The sequence below is a fragment of the Phascolarctos cinereus genome, unplaced genomic scaffold, assembly GCF_003287225.1.
Source record: "Phascolarctos cinereus isolate Bilbo 61053 unplaced genomic scaffold, phaCin_HiC Scaffold_3;HRSCAF=262, whole genome shotgun sequence".
NCBI classification, from domain to species: domain Eukaryota; kingdom Metazoa; phylum Chordata; class Mammalia; order Diprotodontia; family Phascolarctidae; genus Phascolarctos; species Phascolarctos cinereus.
In genome coordinates this window covers 11,813,562-11,835,176 of record NW_027555736.1, presented here as the reverse complement: position 1 = coordinate 11,835,176, position 21,615 = coordinate 11,813,562, and the positions used below count along the sequence as shown (strand labels likewise).

Sequence of the window (21,615 nt, the reverse complement as noted above, 5' to 3'; positions counted from 1 at the left end):
AAAGAGAAGAGAAGAGAAAAAGAATAGAAAAGCAAAGAAAATATGGTTTGATCCGCCCTCAGAGTCCATTAATGATCTGGATGTGAAGCTCATATTTCAGCATGAGTCCTTTGGAGTTGTGGCTGGTCATTGTATTGATTAAAGTTCCTAAGTACTTCAGAGTTTATTGTCTTTACAATATTTTTGTTATTATATTAATTGTTCTCCTAGTTTTGCTCACTTCACTTTGTATCTCTCTTATTAATCTTCAATTGCTTCCTGTCTACTGGCTGGTTCCCTACTACCTAGAAACACACCCATGTCTTCTCGACTTCAAAAAATCCTATGATTCCTTCATCCTGCATCTCTCCTGTTCACCTCTAGCCTCCTTGAGAAAACTATCTACAATTGGTACCTCTATTTCCTTCCCATGACTCCATTGTAAAACCCTCTATAGTCTGGCTTCTAACCTCATCATCTAACTGAAATTTCTCTCTCCAAAGCTTCTATATTTTTCCTTTCTTTCATGGCTAAACTCCTTGAGAAGGCATTCTACAATGATGACTTGCACTTCCTTTCCTTTCACTCTCTTCTCAGCTCTCTACAGACTGGCTTCTGACCTCATTATGCGATGATCTCCTAATTGCCAAATCTACATAGCCTCAATGCCTATTCTTCTTGGCTTCCATCTCCCTGTGACACCATTGGTCACACTTTTCTCCAGAATCTCTTATCTCTAGGTTTTGGGCTTGTTCTTTTCTAATTGTGACCCTACCTGTCTGACCACTCCTTCTCTGTCTCCTTGGCTGGATCTTCATCTGAGCAATGCTTGCTGACCTCGGGTGACCCTAAGTCTCTGTTCTGGGCCCTCTTTTCTTGATTCTCTATATTATTTTACATGGTGATGCCATCAACTCCCACAGATTCGATTATTATCTCTATGCAGATGATTCTGAAATGTATTTATCCAGCCTTAACCTCTTTCTTATCCTCCATTCTTACATCTCCAATTGTCTATTAATCATCTGAAATTGGACATCTTAAACTCAATACGTACAAACTTCTCCCAAACCCTTCCATCTTCAAAACTTCCCAATTACCACTGAGGCCACCAGCAGTCTCCCAGTTCCCCAAGCTCAATCTAGGTGTCATCCTCCCCTTCTCATTCCCTTTTCCCACCCTCCTCACAATATCCAATCTATTGCCAAGACCTTTGGCACCATCTCTCGAATATGCCCCCTCTCCCCTCTGACACGGCCACCATTCTGGTGCAGGGTCTCATCACCTCATGCCTGGAGTATTGCAGGAGCTGCCAGTGTTTTTGTCTGATTCAAATCTCTGCCTCCTCCAGTCTAGCCTCCACTCAGCTATCAAAGTGATCTTCCTAAAGATTTAGCTTGACCTCAATAAACTTCCATAGTTCCCAAGCAACCTCAAGATCCAATATAAAATCCTCTATTCAGCTTCCAAAACCCTTCATAGCTTGGCCACTTCTTGCCTGCCCAGTCTTCTCATCCCTCAGTCCCTCCTCCCCGTCCAAGTACTATCCAGTGACATTGGCCTCTGTTTCTCCTCACACAAGACACTGCACCTTCTGTGTCAGGGTGGGCTGTCCTCCAAGTCTGTGAGAATCTTCCCCCTTGTCTTTGAATCCACAGTTTCCTTCAAGTCTCATCTCACATCCCACCTTCTGCAAATAGCTTTACCCAATTCCCCCTCCACCTTCCCCATTTACATTGTATTTATTTTATCTGTATGTAGTTGTTTGCATGTTATCTCTCCCATTAAAATATGGGCTCTTTGAGACCTGCTTTTTGCCTCTCTTTGTATCCTTGGCACTTAGAGCAGTGCTTGGCACACAGTAGGAACTTAATAAATGCTGTTTGACTTTATTTGACTTGATTGGCCTCTGCTGCTTATTCTCCAGGGATCCTGAGCTAAACATTTAACCCCACTGGGGCCTCAGTTTCCTCCTCTGTAAAAATCCGGGGCTCTGCAAGTTTTCTTCCAAGTTTAGAGTGACAATCATATAAATTCTCTAAAGCTCCCTATTTACAACTCAGGCATCCAATGCCACCATGACTGTGGGCAGCCAGAACCTCTGCAGAGGTGGGAATGTGAATTCTTCCTAGGCATGTGAGTTCACTCCAACTCTGCTACTCACTACCTCTGTGACCTGGGGCTAGTCGCCTCATTTCTGAGCCTCAGTGCTCTAATGGGTAAAGTGGGAACATTTCCCCTTCTTGTTCATAGTGTTGCTATAAAAAAAAGTGTTTTGGAAGCCATGAAAAGTCCCCTGGAATGCTGTCCCTAATATCTCTTACTGTTCCTCCCTCAGACTTTACATGACATACCTTGTCCAATAATGCTTTCTCCTTCTCTCCAGAGGCTGGTCCAGGGTCTTCCTTTCTTTCCCCTGCTTCTTCCTCTGTATGCCCTAGCAACGTTTGGGGTTCCTTGCTTTACAAAGAACCAGCCAATGGCACCAAGATGAAGACTTTTTCTTCCTTTCATACAGAGCCAGATTATTTCCTACTGGGGCTACCCAGTGAAGCATATGATGTTGTAACTGAAGATGGCTTCATTCTTGGGGTTTACAGGATTCCTTATGGGAAAGGAGAAAACTCTGAGAGAACAGGTAAGAGGCATCATGTTATGAAAAGTTTAACACAATGAGACCTAAAACTCAGGTGAGTGGATATCTAGAATTCACCTGGGTAGGAGACAGCCTGGATGTGGTGGAAAGGAAGAGCTCTGGGCTTGGGCTGGAGAAGGTGTTCAAATCCCATCTCAGACATTTACTAGCTGTGTAACCATCTCAATATAGGTTTAGGAAGGTTCAGAATATAGATAATTCAGTACAAGGAAACAGCACACACACACACACACACACACACACACACACAACAGTGGAGCAAGTCATCTTTATTGAGGAGACATTTATAATATGAAGGGCAATCAGGAAGAATGGTAGAAATAGGGCAGGTTCACTTGACCCTGGGTGGAATTGGGTGCACAAAACCAGCAAAGCCTGCTGATGGGATTTTACAAGATTCTTAGCTGTGTCAAGGAGGCCCAGGCTTTGGGGAGAAAGAGTAAGGAGTCTGGACCTGGGGACTAGTGCTAATTCATAATAGTTGGGGTTGGTGGTAGGCGAAGGCTCTTGGAAAATTCATGGCTATCTGATATGATTCAAGCTACCCACAGGCAGAAAAAGGGTCATTTGGTCCTTACTGCTGGTATTACTCTTGAAGTAACTCAAGGCAGGACTTCTTCACTGAGTGAGGTGAAAGAGGTTACTGGAGTCATTACAGCGACCTGGGCAAATCATTGTATTTAGAGACAGCACAGCACAGCAGATAAGGCAGGGGATTTGGAGTCATAAAGATCTAGGTTCAGATCCTGCTTTAGATACTTACTAGGTGTGTGATTCATCATCTAGAAGATGTGGGGTGGGACCATATGGCCACTAAAATCCCTCCCAGTACTAAATCTGTGAAATGAGTAAAAGAATATTGAGACATTTAGACTTCCTTAGGAAGCAGATATCAGAGGGGACTTGGAAATGCTTTTGAACTTGGTTATGAGATATCTCTCCTTCATTTTGCAGCTCGGAGGCCCATTTTCTATTTGCAGCATGGGATGTTTGTGTCTGCTAGTAGCTGGGTGGCAAATCCACCCTACACCAGCCTAGCCTTCACTCTGGCAGATTCAGGTTATGACGTGTGGATGGGGAACAGCCGTGGGAATATCTGGTTGCGGAAGCATGTGCACTATTCTCCAGAATCGCCAGAATTCTGAGCTTTCAGGTAGAAAAGGGATGATGTTTGAAAATAAGATTCCACTGGATTTTCTAGATATATGGAAAGCCATTAATTTTTTTTTCCTGCTCTAAGGGGGAAAATTATTATAATGAGTGGGTGTGGATCATTAAGAGAGACTTTCTGGAAAAGAGTTTAAAAGACGGATAGGAATTCAGCAGGAAGAGAAGGGGAGGATGGAGATGACAGAAACTTAGCATCAGAAACAACACTGGGCATCTCCTGCTTGGGTACCTTGGCCTGTTTTACCCCACAGACAGACCATGCATCACAAGCATGTGTGTCCTAGAGATGAGCAAAGGAATAGACACATCTGATGGACCTGCCCCCTTTCTTCTCTTCCCGCATGAACTGAGGCCCTATCCTGCTTAGGGCTCCCCTCACCAGGTGACAGAACCACTGTTATTGGTCTAGGACCTGAATGCTAAGCACGGAGACTGCATCTGCTGGTAATCTTTAGTGAAAGAATACCCCAAATTGGGACCACCATTTCTCTGACACGTCAGTGATAAATGGGGAAATCTTAACTCTGAAAGTTCCACGACTGAGTCTGAATTATGACCTGCATTCCTGTTCCTCAGGAGCCTTAGCTCTTATTTGCTTCCATTAATCTCACCCAGCATTCATTAGTTCCCAATTGGGCAGACCTATGCTAGGCACCGGAGAAAACCAGACAGATAACCAAGCTGAATAAACAGACCCTGCCCTCATGGAGTTTGCAGTTCAGCTCAGGAAGGCTCATTGGGATTCTTGAGGTCTGTGAAGTGGTTCACAAACATGGACATTCAGAAAATTAAAGCGGCTCCTTCACTGATAGCTGTCTTTAGTATCTCATCATGGTGTGGAGGTCACCTTGGACTCTTAGAGGCTCTGGGAGAATGTCCATAAAGCTCTATGGGCCCCACCAATCACAAGGACCCCAGGTCTGTTTGTTGTCTGAAGACCAGTACAACCAGTTCAACAAGGCTTATTCTCAGAAAGTGGCCATGAGACGATGATTTTTTTTATTCTTAATTTTTTGGGACACAAAAATCATTCAGTTAAGGCCTGGGGTGAAGAAGGTACAAGGTGAGGGTCTGCCTCATTTCAGCAAAGGTCCTGCTGGACCCATGAGCCTTTGAGATACTAAAAGTGTGTCTATCTACAAGTGCCTATTTCTTTAAAAATAGAGACTACGGTCAGTGTACAGTTTCTTTTCTCTTTCCCTTTTGCAGTTTTGATGAAATGGCCAAATATGACCTCGTTGCCACTTTGAATTTCATTGTGGAAAAAACCAATCAGGAGAAACTGTATTATGTGGGCCACTCCCAGGGCACCACCATAGGTATGTGCGGATCAATGGGCAGCGATCAAGTCAAGAAGGATGAATTAAGCACCTACTATGTGCCAGGCACTGTACTAAGGGCTGGGGAAGTAGATTCCAAAGATGTGGGTAAAAGACAGTGAGGAAGGGGCAACTAGGTGCTGCAGTGGATAGAACCAGGAGGAGCTGAGCTCAAATCTGACCTCAGACACTGGACACTTAATAGCTGTATGATCCTGGGCAAGTCACCAAAAAGCAATAAAATAAAATAAAATACAAAGACAGTGAGGAGATCAGGATGATGCCACAGTTATAAACTTAGGAGACTGGAAGGATGGTGGTGCCTTCAATGGAAATGGGCAGTTTGGGGAAAGAGTTTGGGTGGAAAGGTAATGAGATCGATTTTGGACACGTTGAGTTGAAGATGCTACAAGATGGCAAATTAAAAAAGGTATGTTGGGCAGCTGGGAATCGGGGAATGAAGCTCAGGGTGGGGTCACTTGATACAAGGTGCAGAGACCTAGAAATCATTTTTCTAGACACGATAATTAAATCTGGTGACGCTATGCAGAGAGAGGATTGAGAGAGACTAGAAGGAGGCCCAGGACAGAGCCTTGCAGAACACCCACAATTCTAGAGGGAGATAGGGTTGGTGATCTGGAAAGAACACGGAGGAGGTGTAGTCAGACAGGTGGCAGGAGAACCAGGAGACAGCATCTGGGAGCAAAGTGTAGCCAGCAGTGTGAAGTGCATCAGAGTCAAGAAGGATGAGGCTGCAGGTAAGACCCAGATTTACCCAAAAGAGGACATTAGCACTGTGGAAAGAACGGTTTGGGTTGGTGACAAGCCAGACTGCAAAGGCAGAAGAGGCACTGAGGTCAGACCACTCTTTTCTAGGAGTTTGCCTGAGAAGGGAAGGAGACATAAGGGAAGGTAGTTTCAGGGATGGTAAAATCTACTGGTTTTTTTTCCAGGATTGGGGAATTCTGGGCATGGTTCTTGGCCTCAGTTCTAAAGAGTAAATGTGAGGATCCGTGGCTGAACTGGGTTCTGCCCTTGGCCTGGAAGGAGAGGAGCCAAGTATGGAATTCAGTTCTGGGAGCCAGACTCATTGTAAGGACATAAATAAGCTGAAAGGGTCCTGAGAAGGAAGTCAGACCAGGCCACGTGAGGAGTAGAGGGAACTGAGGGGGTTCAGCCTGGAGAAAAGAGGACTGGGGAGAGGAAGGAGGAGTCATGGCAGCTGCTTTCATGTATTTGAAGGATTGTCATGTGGAAGGCAAGATTAGACTTGTCTTATTTGGCTCATGGACAGCTAAGTGGCCCCACAGTAGATAAAGCGCCAGGCCTGGAGTCAGGAAGACTCACCTTCCTGAGTTCAAATCTGGCCTTGTACACTTACTAGCCGTGTGACCCTGGGCAAGTCATTTAACCCTGTTTACCTCAGTTTCCTCACCTGTAAAATGAGCTGGAGAAGGAAATGGCAAACCACTCCAGTGTCTTTGTGAAGAAAACCCCAAATGGGGTCATGAAGAGTCAGATACCACTGGAAAAAAAGACTGAGCAACAACAACAATGTGGCACAAAGAGGAATGATGCAAGGAAGCACATTTTATCTTGGTATAATTATAAATTTCTAAACAATGAGAGCTATCCCAGAGGGAAGAGAGTCTCCAACCCCCAGGCTGGATAACCATTTGGTAGCAAGGTGATGCAACATATAGAATACTGGAGGGCAGCTAGGTGGCGCAGTGGATAGAGCACCAGCCCTGAAGTCAGGAGGACCTGAGTTCAAATCCAGCCTCAGACCAAATACTTGACACTTACTAGCTGTGTGATCCTGGGCAAGTCACTTAACCCCAATTGCCTAAAAGCAAAAAACAAACAAACAAACAAACATAAAACCCCAGAAAACATGGAATACTGGACCTGGAGTTAGGAAGGCCTGAGTTCAAATCCTGCCCCAGGAACTTACTAGCTGTGTGACCTTGGACAGGTCATTTTATCTCTGCCTCAATTTCTTCATCTGTAAAAGAGGATCTACCATTTAGCATCTGCTACAAAAAGTTGTTATAGGGATCAATTGAAATAGTGTATACATAAAGAGCTTTGCCATAGTCAAGTCACATTATTCATCAAGTATGCTATAGGTAGGATTCTTATACAAATACAGGTCCAGCTCTGAGGTGACCTGGGTGCATGTTAAGCCAACCATGCCTTACCATGAAGACTCCCTACTAATTTGCCTGGTGACAGGGGCTCTGAGAATGTTTCAATGTAACCGGTGGTACTATAGGCAAACCCTTCAACCTAAACTATATTCACTTCATTTCCCCAATATGATTTAAATCTTGGTTCTAAAAGATATGGCTAATTAAAAACTGATATTGTGACCTTAACCAGAAAGAAGGGATTCCTCAATGTCCCTCTCAGAGCCACATTTTACCTTTATATCCACATAGCCGGAGGGGGACTGCACCACCTACCAGGGTCCAATAGCTGTCCCAAATCAGGCTAGGCAAAGGTGCACAATTCCAGGTGACTGGCCACAGCTGATTAACTCTTGGAATCTTGTGAAAAGTTTGAGTCACCCCACAAGCCACTAGACAGACACTTCTCTTCCATCTTTCTCCCTGTGGAGATAACCTAAGAATAAAATGGTTGATCTTAGCATTCCCTTCTACTCATTCACATCAGTTGCTATGGCTCTGCCATTTGGTAGCTGTGACCCTTTTTTGGGGTCTCAGTTTCCTTATGTGAGCTCCAAGGTTACCTCCAGCTCCAAATCCTGTGGTGCAGTGGATAGAGCACCAGGCCTAGAGCCAGGAAGACTCCTCTTCCTGTGTTCAAGTCTGGCCTCAGACACTTACTATCTATGTGACCTTGAGCAAGTCACTTAATCTTGTTTGCCTCAGTTTCCTCACTTATAAAATGAGCTGGAGAAGGAAATGGTAAACCACTCCAGGATCTTTGCCAAGAAAAGCCAAAATGGAGTCCCAAAGAGTCAGACATGACTGAACAACAACCCCTACTCTAGGATTTTTATCCCTCTTACCCTTGGTTTCATCCTCTGTGGGGTACAAGATGATTGGAAAAGAACTACCATTAATGAAATCACTTACTCTCATCCAGCTTTCACAGCATCCTCCACCAATCCAAAGCTGGCTCAAAGAATCAAGGTTTTTTTTGCCTTGGCTCCAGTGGTCTCAGTACAACACTGTAGGGGCCCCCTAAAGACCCTGATGTCCATCCCTCCATCCTTATTAAAGGTAAGTGAATCCTGAAGATTGTCAAGAATAAACCCATAATAACCTTAATTGACATCATGCAGGGCACAGGGGAAGGGTCTCAGGATGATCTCATAATCCATCAATGGCAGATTTCACATTCCATAGTACCAGCAGGTTCTTACAAAGGTTCTTTGTTAGAACTTTCCTCATCAGCATTACAGGAATATTCATTTGAAACTGGATTTAAAATCTTAGAACTCAATTAGTCCAACCAATCTCTCTCTCTCTCTCTCTCTCTCTCTCTCTCTCTCTCTCTCTCCTCCCTTCTCTCTCTCTCCCCCCCTCTCTCCCTTTCCCTCTCTTCCTCTTTCTGGTTCCCTTCTGTCTCTCTCATAAATACACACTCACACACAGAGATGTATGTGTATATGTGCATATGTTTTTATCAGCTTCATTTCTGAACCTATCTCTCCCCCAGCTATTCTCCTTCCTGTGGTCCCTTACCTCCACAAGGAAGGGAAGGAGGAGGCATTTTTTTTTTCATCTCTTCTCCAAGTCTGAGCTTGGTTATTATAAGGATACAATGCTAAGTTTCCTGACATTCTTTCCACATACACTGTTGCAGTCATTATATATATTGTTTTCCTGGTTCTGCTTGCTTTACTCTGTATCAGTCCATGATGATCTCCCCATGCTTCTCTGAATATTCCACATTCATCATTTCTTATGGCTTAGTCATATGCTATCACATTGTTATACCCCAGTTTGTTCAGCTGTTATAAGCATTTTGTTCTAACCTCATTTTCCAAATGAAGAAACTGAGGCCTAAAGAGAGAGTCTGGGCCCACAGAGCTTGTAAGGAGCACTGTTCAGATTGCAGCCCAGATCCTCTGGTTGCATTCCAGTGATTTCCAGGGCACTAGGCTTACCTCTTATGAGCGAAGTCAGAACTCTTTCCATTTTTACAAATGAAAATAGTACTGAGATGTAATTTATCTAAGGTTAGAATTCTAGAAATACTTTCATTTCAATGCCTTGCTCCTTTTTTGTGTTTTTTAATTAATCTTTTTTCAATTAAGCATTTGTTGTTTTAATCTCCCACCCACCTCCTACGATGGAAAAAAAAAACCCCAACTACGTATATCTAATATGTGCCATATGGCTTTTGGTCCTGGAAGCTTCCTGCCAGAAATCCAGTAGGGCATGGTGAGGCAGCTGAGGGCATGTGCCCAGATACTTGGCAGAAGCAGCAATACCTTCACTTCTTCTTTCATTCCCCACCCACCCTGGACACTCTCAGGAAAGAGACTCATCCCTACTGCAGTCCCAAGGAAGGTCTGAAGCCAAATGGCTGCTGAGGCAAGCAGCGATCTTTTTGGCTCAGTGCCCCAGTCCCAGAATGTCCCAGCTTCCATTCTAGCACATCTTTATGGCTTGCAAAGTACTTTCCTCACCACCATCACCCTAGAAGGCAGCTGCTACAAGCGCGTTTATTCCCATCTTAGAAATGAAGACATGAAGGCTGGCACAGGCAAAGGCACTTGAGCAAGATGACCCAGCTGATAAGGGAGTCACTGACCTGATTCCAAGCCCGGTGTTTCTCTGACAGCAAAGCTGGTGACCTTTCCACAACACCCTTGGGCTTCAGGAATGTGGGCTGTGGTAACTCACCAGCCTTCTGTGGGTCTCATTGTTTTCAGCTACTGTAGTAACAGCTGGCATTTTGGTGATATGTGACCTGGCACCCCAAGCTCTGGGCTTACACAAACCTAGGTCAGTTCTGGAGGTGGCCTCCTTGAATCATTTCCCATGACTTACTTTACCCTCCCCCACTCAGAATTTCCTCAGTGAACTCCAGAATGTAGACTATGTCTTGACTTTCATCAATGTGAATAAACAGCATCCCAGTTCCTGTGTAAATATCCAAGACATCAGTGCTTATTGAGTACAGCAGTCCTTTCATTTCTTCTTCCTTTCACCTCCAAACAGAATGAAAAAAAAAATCACAAAGATTGACAATAAAAAAGATTAACTAAAATTAAGTCAAAATTAAATTAAGTAAAATATCAACATGGAGCCACCTTCCACTTGGGTGAATACTACTCTGACCAGAAACCAAGGCAGTCACCTAGACCCTTAGCTCCCTTGTGGTTTGTACTCTGCTTGCAAGGAAAATTAACTTTGTGATGCTACAGACAAAGCTGAGATAGTCTGGAGCATTGCACATTCATCCCCCAAACCCATATAAGGGGTCTCTGACCTCGTAGCACTACCCTTAGGGTTTGGAGCTCTCCTAGAAGGAAACAAACTTGCAATGTTCTAACCTTCCACTTAAATCCTTTCTTCCTCCCAGGAACTCTTAGAGGCCTCCAGTCTTATGGTACTATGTTATTTGAGTTACCCTCAGCAGGGAAACACATTTGGGATGGCTAGAAAGACAACTAACCTCTCTTTGGAGAGCTCCGATGAGTATAGTGATTTTGTATCAATTTGTAACTTTTTCCTTCTATTTTTCCTTTTTGTAACTTCCCTGCATTTCTCCTAGTTTCCCCTCTGAGGCCAAGCAGAGCCAGTGTAATTCTTCCTTCAAGCACTAGGAGGCACTTTGCATGTCCCATCCAGAACTTCTCCAGGTTAAATATTGCCATTCCTTTCAACCAAGGACTGATGTATGGTAGGATTGTGATGTCCTTCAATCTAACTGCCCAGTCTTTGACAACTTCAACTTATCAATTTCCTCCGGAAAAATGGAGCCCCAAACTGAATAACACATTCTATATGTTTTCTGACTAGACCATAAGTTGAGCTGTCCAAAAGATAAATGGGGCTGACCAAGGAGTTCCTAGGTTCCCCTACACCGGGAATCTCCAATGCAAAGCTTGATGTGTTAGGGATGATTCTTGCTCAGATACATGTTGGGCTTTGGGAGCCCTTAAGATTCCTTCTGACTCTGGGATTCTTTGATCTTTTGTCTCAGGTTCTTGCTCATCTCTCTTGGCTTCTCATTCACTTACCCTGAGACCTGGTATGTGACATGGCTTGAGCTTGCTTAACTCAACAGGACCTATTCACTCTTCTAACCCCCTGATGTCTGCCTAGTGTTCTGGAACAACCCTAGGTAGGCAGAATAGTCCTGACACTTCCCCTGGAATAATTGAGTTATATGATAATTCCTCCTCATCCTGACCTACTCTCAAAGGTCCATGGCTACCGTATGTCTGGATTCTAGCTGATTGGACCACATTTATTTCAAGGTGAAATGAGGGAGTCGTGATTGATCTCTGGGTCAAAGCATGGCTCTAGTCCTAGGTAGTTCCTCTGCAATAAGAATGGAGTGGGGTGAGATGGAGTGGAATGAGGTGACATCCTCATTCACTCTCTATTGGGAATGGTATCTAAAGGACCCTGGTCTAATTCTTTCCTCTTCAACCAAGTGCATTCATGGTTTGTGGTCATCAGTCATCAGTCATCAGAGCATATGACTGGCATAATAACATGGACAGCCTCAGCTTCCAAGTATATAAAATAAGAGGGTTGGAGGGGATGGTCTCTAAGGTCACTTCCAGGGTAGGACAGGCCTCGACTTTTCTGGGCTTCAGTTCCTTCATGCTCATATAGCTTGTTCTTTTGGCCATATTCTGGACTTTGATTTTTATTCTTGAGGTATTACCTTCAGGGTCACCTGCAGCTCAGTTCTCGAGGTACCAGAAGTACTGGGACTAATTTGTATTTCACAGCACTCAGCTCCAGATAACACTGCTATGTACTATGTGTGACCTGGACAAAGTACTATTCTTTCTGAGTCTCAATTTCCTCCTGAGTCAAATGAAGAGAGTGGACTAAATGATCAGGAAGGTGCATCCTAGCTTTAGAACTGTGATCACATGATTCTATAAGTTCCTCCTAGGTCTATTACTTACTACGTGTGAGATGTTGGACAAGTCCCTTATCCTCCCAGTTCCTCAGTTTCCTTATGTGTAAAAAAAGGAGTTTGGTCTCAAAGTCCCTTCCAGCTCAATATCTATGGTCCTGGGCTGCTCGATTACCTTCCAAAGTGACTACCAGGAGAGGGGGCCCTGTGAAGTAGATGCCAAGAAGGAAAGGGTGAAGAGAGTGGTGGCCTTAACACATCTTACTTAACCATTTTGTATCTTTCCCATCTCAGCAGTGGGCAGTTCAGGACATCTCCACTTCGGGATGCTACAATCCAACGTTTGTGGTTTTGTTGTGTTTCATCTTACTTTTCCAGGTTATCTTCGGTAGAAAGGAGCTGTTCCCAAAGTCTGCCCTCAGTCAGTTCCTTAGGAACCAAATGTGCAACTGGAAAGGGTTCAATATTCTCTGTACAGACTTCCTCTTCCATGTATATGGATACAATCGGGAAAACATTAACATGGTAGGTGTCTACTTCTTCACCCTGGAAATAGAGAGGAACTCCCCTGCTCTCCTTCCCACTTTCCTTAATATGGTTGTTATTTTTATTTTATTTATAGAACCCTACTAAGTTGCAGTGTGGTATAATGGATGTTCAGAGTCAGGAGATCCTGAGTTCAAATGTCACCTCTGGTATTTGCAAGTTATGTGACCCTGAGAAAATCATTTAATCATTTAGGTGCTTCCAGACACCATTTAGGACTTACTAGTGTATATCTGCATTGGTGGAGAGAGTTCCATACTGGACGTACTCCATACTGACAAAATGAGAGATCTTTCCCAGAAGTACTGTTAAGAGTTACTGGGAAATATGCAGGGGATCAAAATAACACAGAGAGAAGAAAACATACAAGACTCTCAAATTCAGAACAATGACACATGGCCATGGGGTTTTAGAGAGTGTCCCCAGTGTGAGAAGTCCAGGACTGGAGCTCAGCAAAGAGACGGCTGAATTGTATAAACATGTATGGATTTGAGAGTCAACTGAGCTTAGGGAGCTAAGGAGTTCAACCAGAAGAGCACTGAGGAAGAGGCCCAGGACAGAGTCCTGGGGGACACCCATGCCCAAGGAACAAAAACATGCATGAACCTGGAAACAGGACTGAGAACCAGGAATGAGCAGGGACAAAGTGGAGAGAGTCTATAGAAGAGTGGTCACCAGAGTCAAGCACTGGGGAGAGATCAAAGAGGATAAGGACCATGAAAACCCATTAGATTTAGCAATAAGAGGTCTCTGATCAATTTGGAGAGAGTTGGTTCAGTTGAGTGCTAGAATCAGAAACCAGATCACAAGGGGTTGAGATGTGAGATGGAGATGAGAGAGAAGACTCCAAGAAAGTAGAGAGCTTCTTCTAGAACCTGGTCTGTGACCAGGGAGGGAATAAAAGGATGAAGAGGGCAATTAAAATGTTGCTGTTTTTTAAGAATGGGGAGACAGGTATGATTTTAAGCAGCAGAGAACCCAGAGGGTAAAAAGAGATGAAAGAGCACTAAAAATAACCCAGGCTCAGACTAGGTGGCTTCTGAGGTCCCTTCTGACTCTCCAATTCTGTGATTCAGTAAAGGAAACAAGCTCCCTGAGGACATTAGAGGAGATGGTGTCCTTTTCCAAAAGTCGGTGGAAGGAGAAGAGAGATGGGGGATGACATTGAGGAGGTCTGAGGTGTAGTTTTAGGGAGAACAGAGAGATCACAACACACTGCTGAATTTCTCTTTTTCTTGGGGGCTGGTCAATGTTAAAGTATGAGGCAGGGATCTCAGATGATAGGGAGAGGAGGGTGATGTAGGTGGTGTGAAGAAGGAAGATAAGATTTAGAGCAGATTGTGTGGGAAGTACAAAAGAGACAATTGGGAAAGAACAAAAAAGATTGGCATGAATCAGAGAGGATGCCATTGGAATTAGACAACACGACAGGGCAGGGGATCCTGCCAGAACAGATGTGTGACTTCCTCTAGCAGATTTCTTGAGCACATACAGCCCCTCTTAATCTCTCAAGTTGGGTTCCTTAAGTTTTGGGGACTCAGCTTCCCCATCTGTAAAATGAGGCATTGGTATCATGATATGGGTGGAAAGAAAGCTGGATTTGGAATTAGAAGCCCTGGGTTGAATCCCAGATGTGGCATTTAATACCTATGTGATATTGAATGATTCAGTTCCCCTCTTTCTTCATCTATAAGATGAAGGGGTTGTATTTGATCTAAGGACGCTTCCAGCTCTAAATCTGTGATTGCACAATCATTACTTACTTTTGTGAAAGAAACAGACTCCAAATTCCCTCCTTGCTTCCTCTCAGTACTAAAACCATTCCCGAATCTGGAGTATACCAATAGGCATCTATTAGGCCTCTCCACACCTGGCAGGGTTCAGTTCATATATCAGGCAAAGGTGGAGAGGGATTACATTCCAGATCTTGGGGATAGCCTGTGCAAAAGCCTGCAGATAGGAGATGGGAAGGTTGTGTGTGGATTCCAGAGGAGGAATCAATATCTCAGAGGGGCTGGCCAACTTTCAGGTTACTAACCAAGCCCACCAAAAGCTGTTTCACATGTGAATGGCATCACAATTCCTTTTCCCACAGTGACTTGACAGAATTTCGATTCCTACTTTTGTCTACATCCTATCCCTGACTTAGTCCAGCCTCACAGAAAGTGAGGTAAAGATTTAAAAACTTTGTGACTTTGGGCAAGACCTTTTCCCTTTTGTGCCTCAGCATCCTTCTCTGTCAAATGAGGGAGCGGGTGAGATGATGTGGTGAAAGTGACTCCAAGCTTAAGTGCTAGGATTGGAGCCAGGAGAAAACAGAAGAACGAAAATACTATCTATCCACAGTAGGAATACTTGCCCCAAAGGATCTCCATCCCTTAAAGTTTACTTCTTTCCCAAATTGCCCCTTTTTGTAATTAGAGGACTGAGAGACAGACTTCTTTCTTTCCCAGAGCTGCCTCGATGTCTATCTGTCCCAGAACATGGCTGGAACCTCAGTCCAGAACATAGTCCACTGGAATCAGGCAAGAATCCAAAAATCTTTGTTGGCACCAAGGTCAGGTACTTGGTCCAGAAGTACTCTTTGTGAAAGAGAGGACATCATTACTGGGGGAGGATCATTACCTGCGTGTTTGGCAGCATATTAAACCAAAGCCATGTCACCGGCTGCAGTCTGTCTCAGCAGCCTGGGGCATCTGGTACCCTCTCTATGGATGTAGAGTAGGTTAGTGTCTCACTTTAGTATTTTTTCTTTTCTATTGGATTCTGTAGCTTGTGGAGATAGAGTGGAAGGAGCCCCAACTTTAATTCAGGGGACATTTGGTGCTCACTGCTGGGGTAGCTGGCAACACATCACGTGACTCTCCTGGGACTCAGTTTCCTCATGTACAAAATGAGAGGGTTGGGTTAGATGACCTCTGAGGATCCAGACTTAGGATCTAGGTCTATATTTCTTTTTTTATTATTTTAAACTGGAAAAGTAAAACTTAAATACACAAGAAAGAAAAAAGAAACGTTATAAACCTAAAACCAAAATAAGAAAAGAGAAAATAAGCATGTCATGTGTACAGCAGAATGTAAGAGAAGATTCAAAATACACAGCGATAAATTTCCATTTCAAGAAAGCCTACATAATAAATACTACATATTGTGTTCAGAGCTGTCCAACTTTTCTTTGCTTCCTTGTGAGTTTTATTTTCTTCTCTTCTCTGTGCACGTTTTACTTTGTGTTTTTTTCCCCTTCCTTCCCCCAAAGAAGGCTACAATTAAGCATGGATATACATACATGCACATATATACACATACATAAATACATATATGTATATATAATACATACATACACACAAAGATATGTATACACATACATATACACACTTACATGCATATAGATATCATACTCATATATAGACATATACATTCATATGCAGCTATGTAAGACCATACTATACTGATGTGCCCTCTGTTTCTCTGAGAGTGGATTACCTCTTCCTTCCTAAGTCTGAGCCTTTCCATATTTTCCCAAGTCCACCAACTCATCATTTCCTACACCATAGCAATATTCCGACTTTATACTGTCTAGTTTTTTTAAATAGTCCAAAAGAACATTGATGAATATGGCTGACACCTAGTATAGTTTCCCTGTTTTTCTCTTTTGATTAAATCTATTTTAGCCTTAACTTTCTCTGAGATCATGATTACTATTCCCTGCTCTTTTTTCCCTAATAAATTATACCTGATCTTTATTTTATGTATTATGTGTATCCCTTATTTCCCATCCCTCCTGACTCCTCTTTTTTACTTCTATCCGCTACCTTGCCCTCCTATTCCTTAACCTACCTCCCCTCCAAGGAGCCTTCCCTTGTCCTCCCCTCCCATTAATCTAAACACCTTTCTATAGCCCTCATTATCCTATTCCCTCACCCTCCCCTCTAAAAATTCCTCCCTTATCCTCTCCCCACTTCCTGTCCCTTTAGTCTTTTTATTTTTTTTCTGAATTTAGAAGAATTGTATACCCTTTTAGTTATATACGTATTGTTCCCTCTTAAACCTATTCCCAAAGAAAAACTAGGGTTCCAGAATTTTCAGTCCCCCTCCCCCATCTAATTCCTCTGCGTCAGTTCTTCGACCTCTCACATCTCATTTGTATAAGATAATTACTTTTTTTTTTTACCTTTTCCTAAACGGTTTTACTTTTAAAAATCACATCATACTCAGGTCAACAGCGATCTGTCTTATGAATTACCCAATTACTAATAAGAATCTTAGACATACATTTTACACTCCCTCATATAAAAGGTAAACAGTCTGTCCCTATCGAACGTCTTGTAATTAGTCTTAGATATGTAGCTTATATTTCTCTTGCCTCTTTTATGTCAAATTTTCTATTAAGTTCAGGTGTTGTTTTATGGTTTTTGGTGTTTTTTTTAACAGAATCCTGAAAGTCTGACAGTGCATTAAATGTCTATATTTTTTTCATTCAGGACTATGCTTAACTTTACTGGGTATGGCATTTTTGGTTGGAACCCTTGGTCTTTTGCTCTTCCATATATAGTATTCCAAACGTGTGGCCTTTCAGACTGCTAGGTCTTATGTGATTCTAATTGTGGCACTGCCATACTTAAATTGGTTTTTTCTTGTTCTTTGTAATATTTTCTCTTTGAGCTGGAGGTTTTGGAATCTAACAATGATATTCCTGTAGGTTTTCCTCGTAGGATCTCTTTCAGGTGGTGATGGTTGTATTTTTTTTTCTATTTCTACTTTCCCTTCTTGTTCTAGAAACTTTAGGGAAATTTTCTTTAATTATTTCATGTATTATTGTATCAAGATTCCTGTTTTGATTATAGCTTTCCGGTAGTCTGATTATTCTTAAGTTTTCTCTTCTCGATCTGTTTTCCAGATCAGTTGTTTTTCTTATGAGATGTTTCACATTCTCTTTTATTTGTTCATTCTCTATATTTTGTTTTATTATTTCTTGGTTTTTCATAAGTAATTTCACTGATTTCCTCCTGCCCAGGTCTGATTTTCAAAGAGTTCTTTTCTTCCTTAAGATTTTGGATCTCCTTTTATGATTGGTCAACTTTTCTTTCTGTAATCTTGTTTTTCTTGGATTGTTTTTTTTTATTTTTCCTCAATCTCTCTCATTTGATTTTTAAAGTCTTTTTTAAAATTCTTCTATGAATTCTTTTTGGGCAAGTGACCATTTGACATTACTCTTTGGGATAGGAAAGGCTTTCTTTGCTCCTGTATCCTCCTCTCAAGATGAACCCTGGTCTTCTCTATTCCCATAATAACTTTCTGTGGTTGGATTACTTCTCCTTTGCCTGAGCATTTTTAAAAAATTTGTAGCAGCTCATTTTTACTAATCACCTCTAGTCCTGGGGTATGGGGGATGGTGCCTCTGGCCTCAAATCCTCCTTCGGTTCTCCGCTCTGTTCTGGAACTGAAACCAAGGACCCCAACCTCCTGTAAGTGCCCACAGTCAGCAGCATCCCTGCCCCACTGCTTCTGTACTCACTGGGCATGTGCTGGTTCCTTCTTGCCCAGGGCTGCGTCTCTGCAGCACAGCTGGGTCTGCCGTTCCTCGTCAGTAGAAATTCCCTCCATCTTCCCCAGCTCAGATGCCCAACTCCCCTCACTGTCGGGAAGGTAAAAGCTCCTGAGGCAAGGCTGCCTCCCAACCTAGCTAACCTCAGAGCTCACCACTTGTTATTTAAGTGAAACTAGCCTGGAGGTGTTTACTCTTCACAGGGACCAAACCTCATCCTGGGATTTTTCTTTGGGTCTTCTCTGGTTGTCTCAGGAGGCCCACAATTCTGTCCCAAATCTTGTTTATTTTTAACTGCTCTGTGTTCATTGTGAGGCATTATTTTGTCTCATTTGTGGGGGAAATCTGGAGAGCTTCGAATTTCCTGATTTACTCCACGATCTTCCCAGAATTCTCTCCTGGTCTATATTTCTTAATAGTGTTGACAGAAAGAATTCCACTATCTATGAATAAATTGATTCCTTTTCTTTTAATTTTAGATTCTTCATTCTGCAAAGTTCCAAGCTTATGACTGGGGAAATCCAGCTGCAAATACGGCACATTTTAACCAGGTAAGTACATTTAAATGTAGTTACAATTTGTGAAAGAGCCAATCCCAGTGAAGGCCGTTGATAACCAAACCACATGCAATCCTGACACTAATACCCTTTCTTTGATCCATTTCAGGCAGATCTTAACGCCTCACTGCCCGGAAGTGGAATCCAGTAATTCCAATATTCTTCAGCTGTTTACCACATCATAGCAATTAAGGCTGAAAGACACCTTAGAGACATCTAATCCCAAACTTTCATTTGTATACACAGGAAAACTGAGGTCCAGAGGGGAACAATGAGTTACCCAAGGCCACACAGGCAGTAAATTTGATCATAAAATCATAGATTTAGAGTTGGAAGAGACTTAGGAGCTCAGAAAATCCCAGCCCCCATTTGACAGATGAGGAAACTGAGGCCTAGAGAGAGAAAATGACTTGTTCATAGTCACATGGATAGTAAGTGATGAGCTGATATTCAAACCCAGGTCTTTATTTTTTGTAATTAATTTATTTACTTTTAGTTTTCAACATTCACTTCCATAAGATTCTGAGTTTTAAACTTTCTTCCTCTCCCTCTCCTTCCTCCTCCCCAACACTGTGTGCAATCTGATATAGGCTGCAGTTATACATAAGTCCAGGTCTTTAGATTCCATTATTTCCCTTATGGCATGGTACCTTTTGATGACAATGACACAGTCATAGCCTACATTTATAGAGTACTTTAAGGTTTGCTAAATACTCTATATTTCGTTTGATCCTCACAGCTCCCTTGCCAGATAGGTGCTATAGTCATTCTTCATTTACAGATGAGAAAACTGAGGCAGGCTAAGTAAGTGCTTGAGGCAAGATTTGAACATAGGTCCTTCTGCCTCCTTGTGCCACCTGATGGGTCACCTGGACCAAAGGTCTTACCAGCCCCATCAGACTTCCTCTAGTCTTCAGGTATTTTCACCACCAATTAATAGAGGTTATAGTCAACCCTCAAGGAAAGACAGGCCCCCCAGAGAATGGAAAAACTAGACTTCAAGTCAGAAGACCCAAGTTCATGTCCCAGGTCTTGTACTTTATCCATTCAGCCAGCCAGCCATTCATTCCTCCATTTCTGGACCTGATGGGCTCTCACGGAGAAGAGGCCATTTATCAGACACTTATTATATTATCTCATTTCATCCTCACAACAACCCTGTCAGGTTGGTGCTACTACCTTCCTCATTTTACAGTTTAGGAAAATGAAGCAGGTGGGGTTAGGTGACTTGCCCTGGGGCACAGGGCTGGTGAGTGTCTGAGGGTAGATTTGAACTTAGATCTCCAGGACTAGAGCTCTCTCTACTGTGCTGCCAACCTGTCTCTAGCATCTCATCCACAAAATAAGGACAACAGTATTTTCACTGCTTATCTTTCAGGGTGGTTTTTAAGACTGCCCTTTGTATACCTTTAAGTGCCGTATATTGCATTGCTTTATGGTTCTCTAAGGGGGTAATTTTTTTTTCCTTTTAATTGCACTCAGGTGACTCCTCCCTTGTATAACTTGGAAGCCATCAAGATACCAACAGCCATTTGGAGCGGGCAACAAGACCGGTTTGCTCCCCGCAGAGAAGTGCTCCCCAATGTGCTCCCCAAACTCCCCAACCTCATATACCACAAGAAGATCCCATACTACAACCACATAGATTTTCTGCTGGGCCTGGATACACCTCAGGAATTCTTCCATGAAATTCTCTACTTGATAAAGATGTACATGAAACATTACAGACCTGGTCGCTTCCTTGTGTCTGCTTGGGAGGCTGGGAGGCGGGAGAGACATGAGTGCTCCTCCTGGGAGGGGACGTTCCCATTTCTCCCCCCTCACCCCTGTTGGGGCAGTGGCAAGGGGAACAAACATTTGTTAACACCCACCATGCACCAGGGGCTGTGTTAGGCATTTTCACTCATATTACCTCATTCCAGTAGGAAGAGAGAGATGTCGATCTAATTCCAGTGTAGTTATTTGGGGCCCTGGGGAAGGAGGCAGCAGCTAGCGTCTGCTGTCGGCAATGGCTAGAAGCTAGCCTGGCTGCAGTGAATGCTAAAGCCTGGAAGGAGAGGCAGTGACTGCGGTGAATGAGAGTTTAGGGTATCCTTGTTGGTGGAACACAAGGGGAGGGGGCTGAATGGAGGGCTTGGATCTCAGAACAGGGCACCTCCAGAGCAGGCTGAGAGCACATGGGTCCAGAGGGAGCCCTGCCGAGTTTGTCCCTCAGGGGTCATTATGGTGTGTTGCATGGATAGTATTATACATACACACACACACAGATGGAGAGAGACAGAGAGGCAGGAAGGAGGGCAAAGAGAGGGAGACAAAGAAAGAGGGAGGAGAAAGAGAGGAGAAGAGAGGAAGAAAGCAAGACCAAGACAGAGTGGGACAGAGAAAGTATAAACCAGTAGAAAACAAGCAATGCAATGAGTTGTAAGATCAGCTTCCGTCTAGGACAGAACCTCCAACTCCAAGCCCAGTGGTACTAGTGGCCTCTGGACAGCCTACTACTTTGAGTGAGGGACTGCTGATTTGTCTTCCAAACTAAAAATCTGGAGCCATCAGTGACTCCTCCCTTTCTCCATCACCCCATCAATCCTGTCCGTATGAATTGTTTCTTCAAAACATCTCTTAAAAAATATTCAAGGTTACCTCATATAAAAAAATCCATAGAATCAAACAAGGTCATATGGCTTTCCCAGCTATGACTGGGGCAGCATTCCAAACTGAAAAAAGGGCAGGCTGGTGATGGTCAGTCATTCAGCTGTGCCTAAC

At 43.2% G+C, this 21,615-nt stretch overlaps 1 protein-coding gene across 1 annotated transcript in view; it reads left to right on the top strand.

Moving 5' to 3' along the window:
* The window catches only part of LOC110198981 (lipase member K-like), a 45,748-nt gene extending 25,003 nt beyond the window's left edge, over positions 1-20,745 (top strand). Inside the window, 8 exon segments of the mRNA XM_078151588.1 lie at positions 2,498-2,525; positions 2,528-2,617; positions 3,590-3,788; positions 5,015-5,124; positions 8,236-8,372; positions 12,583-12,729; positions 18,775-18,846; positions 20,335-20,745. Coding sequence (XP_078007714.1) covers positions 2,498-2,525; positions 2,528-2,617; positions 3,590-3,788; positions 5,015-5,124; positions 8,236-8,372; positions 12,583-12,729; positions 18,775-18,846; positions 20,335-20,745 — 1,194 coding nt within the window.
* The last annotated feature ends 870 nt before the right edge of the window (positions 20,746-21,615 follow it).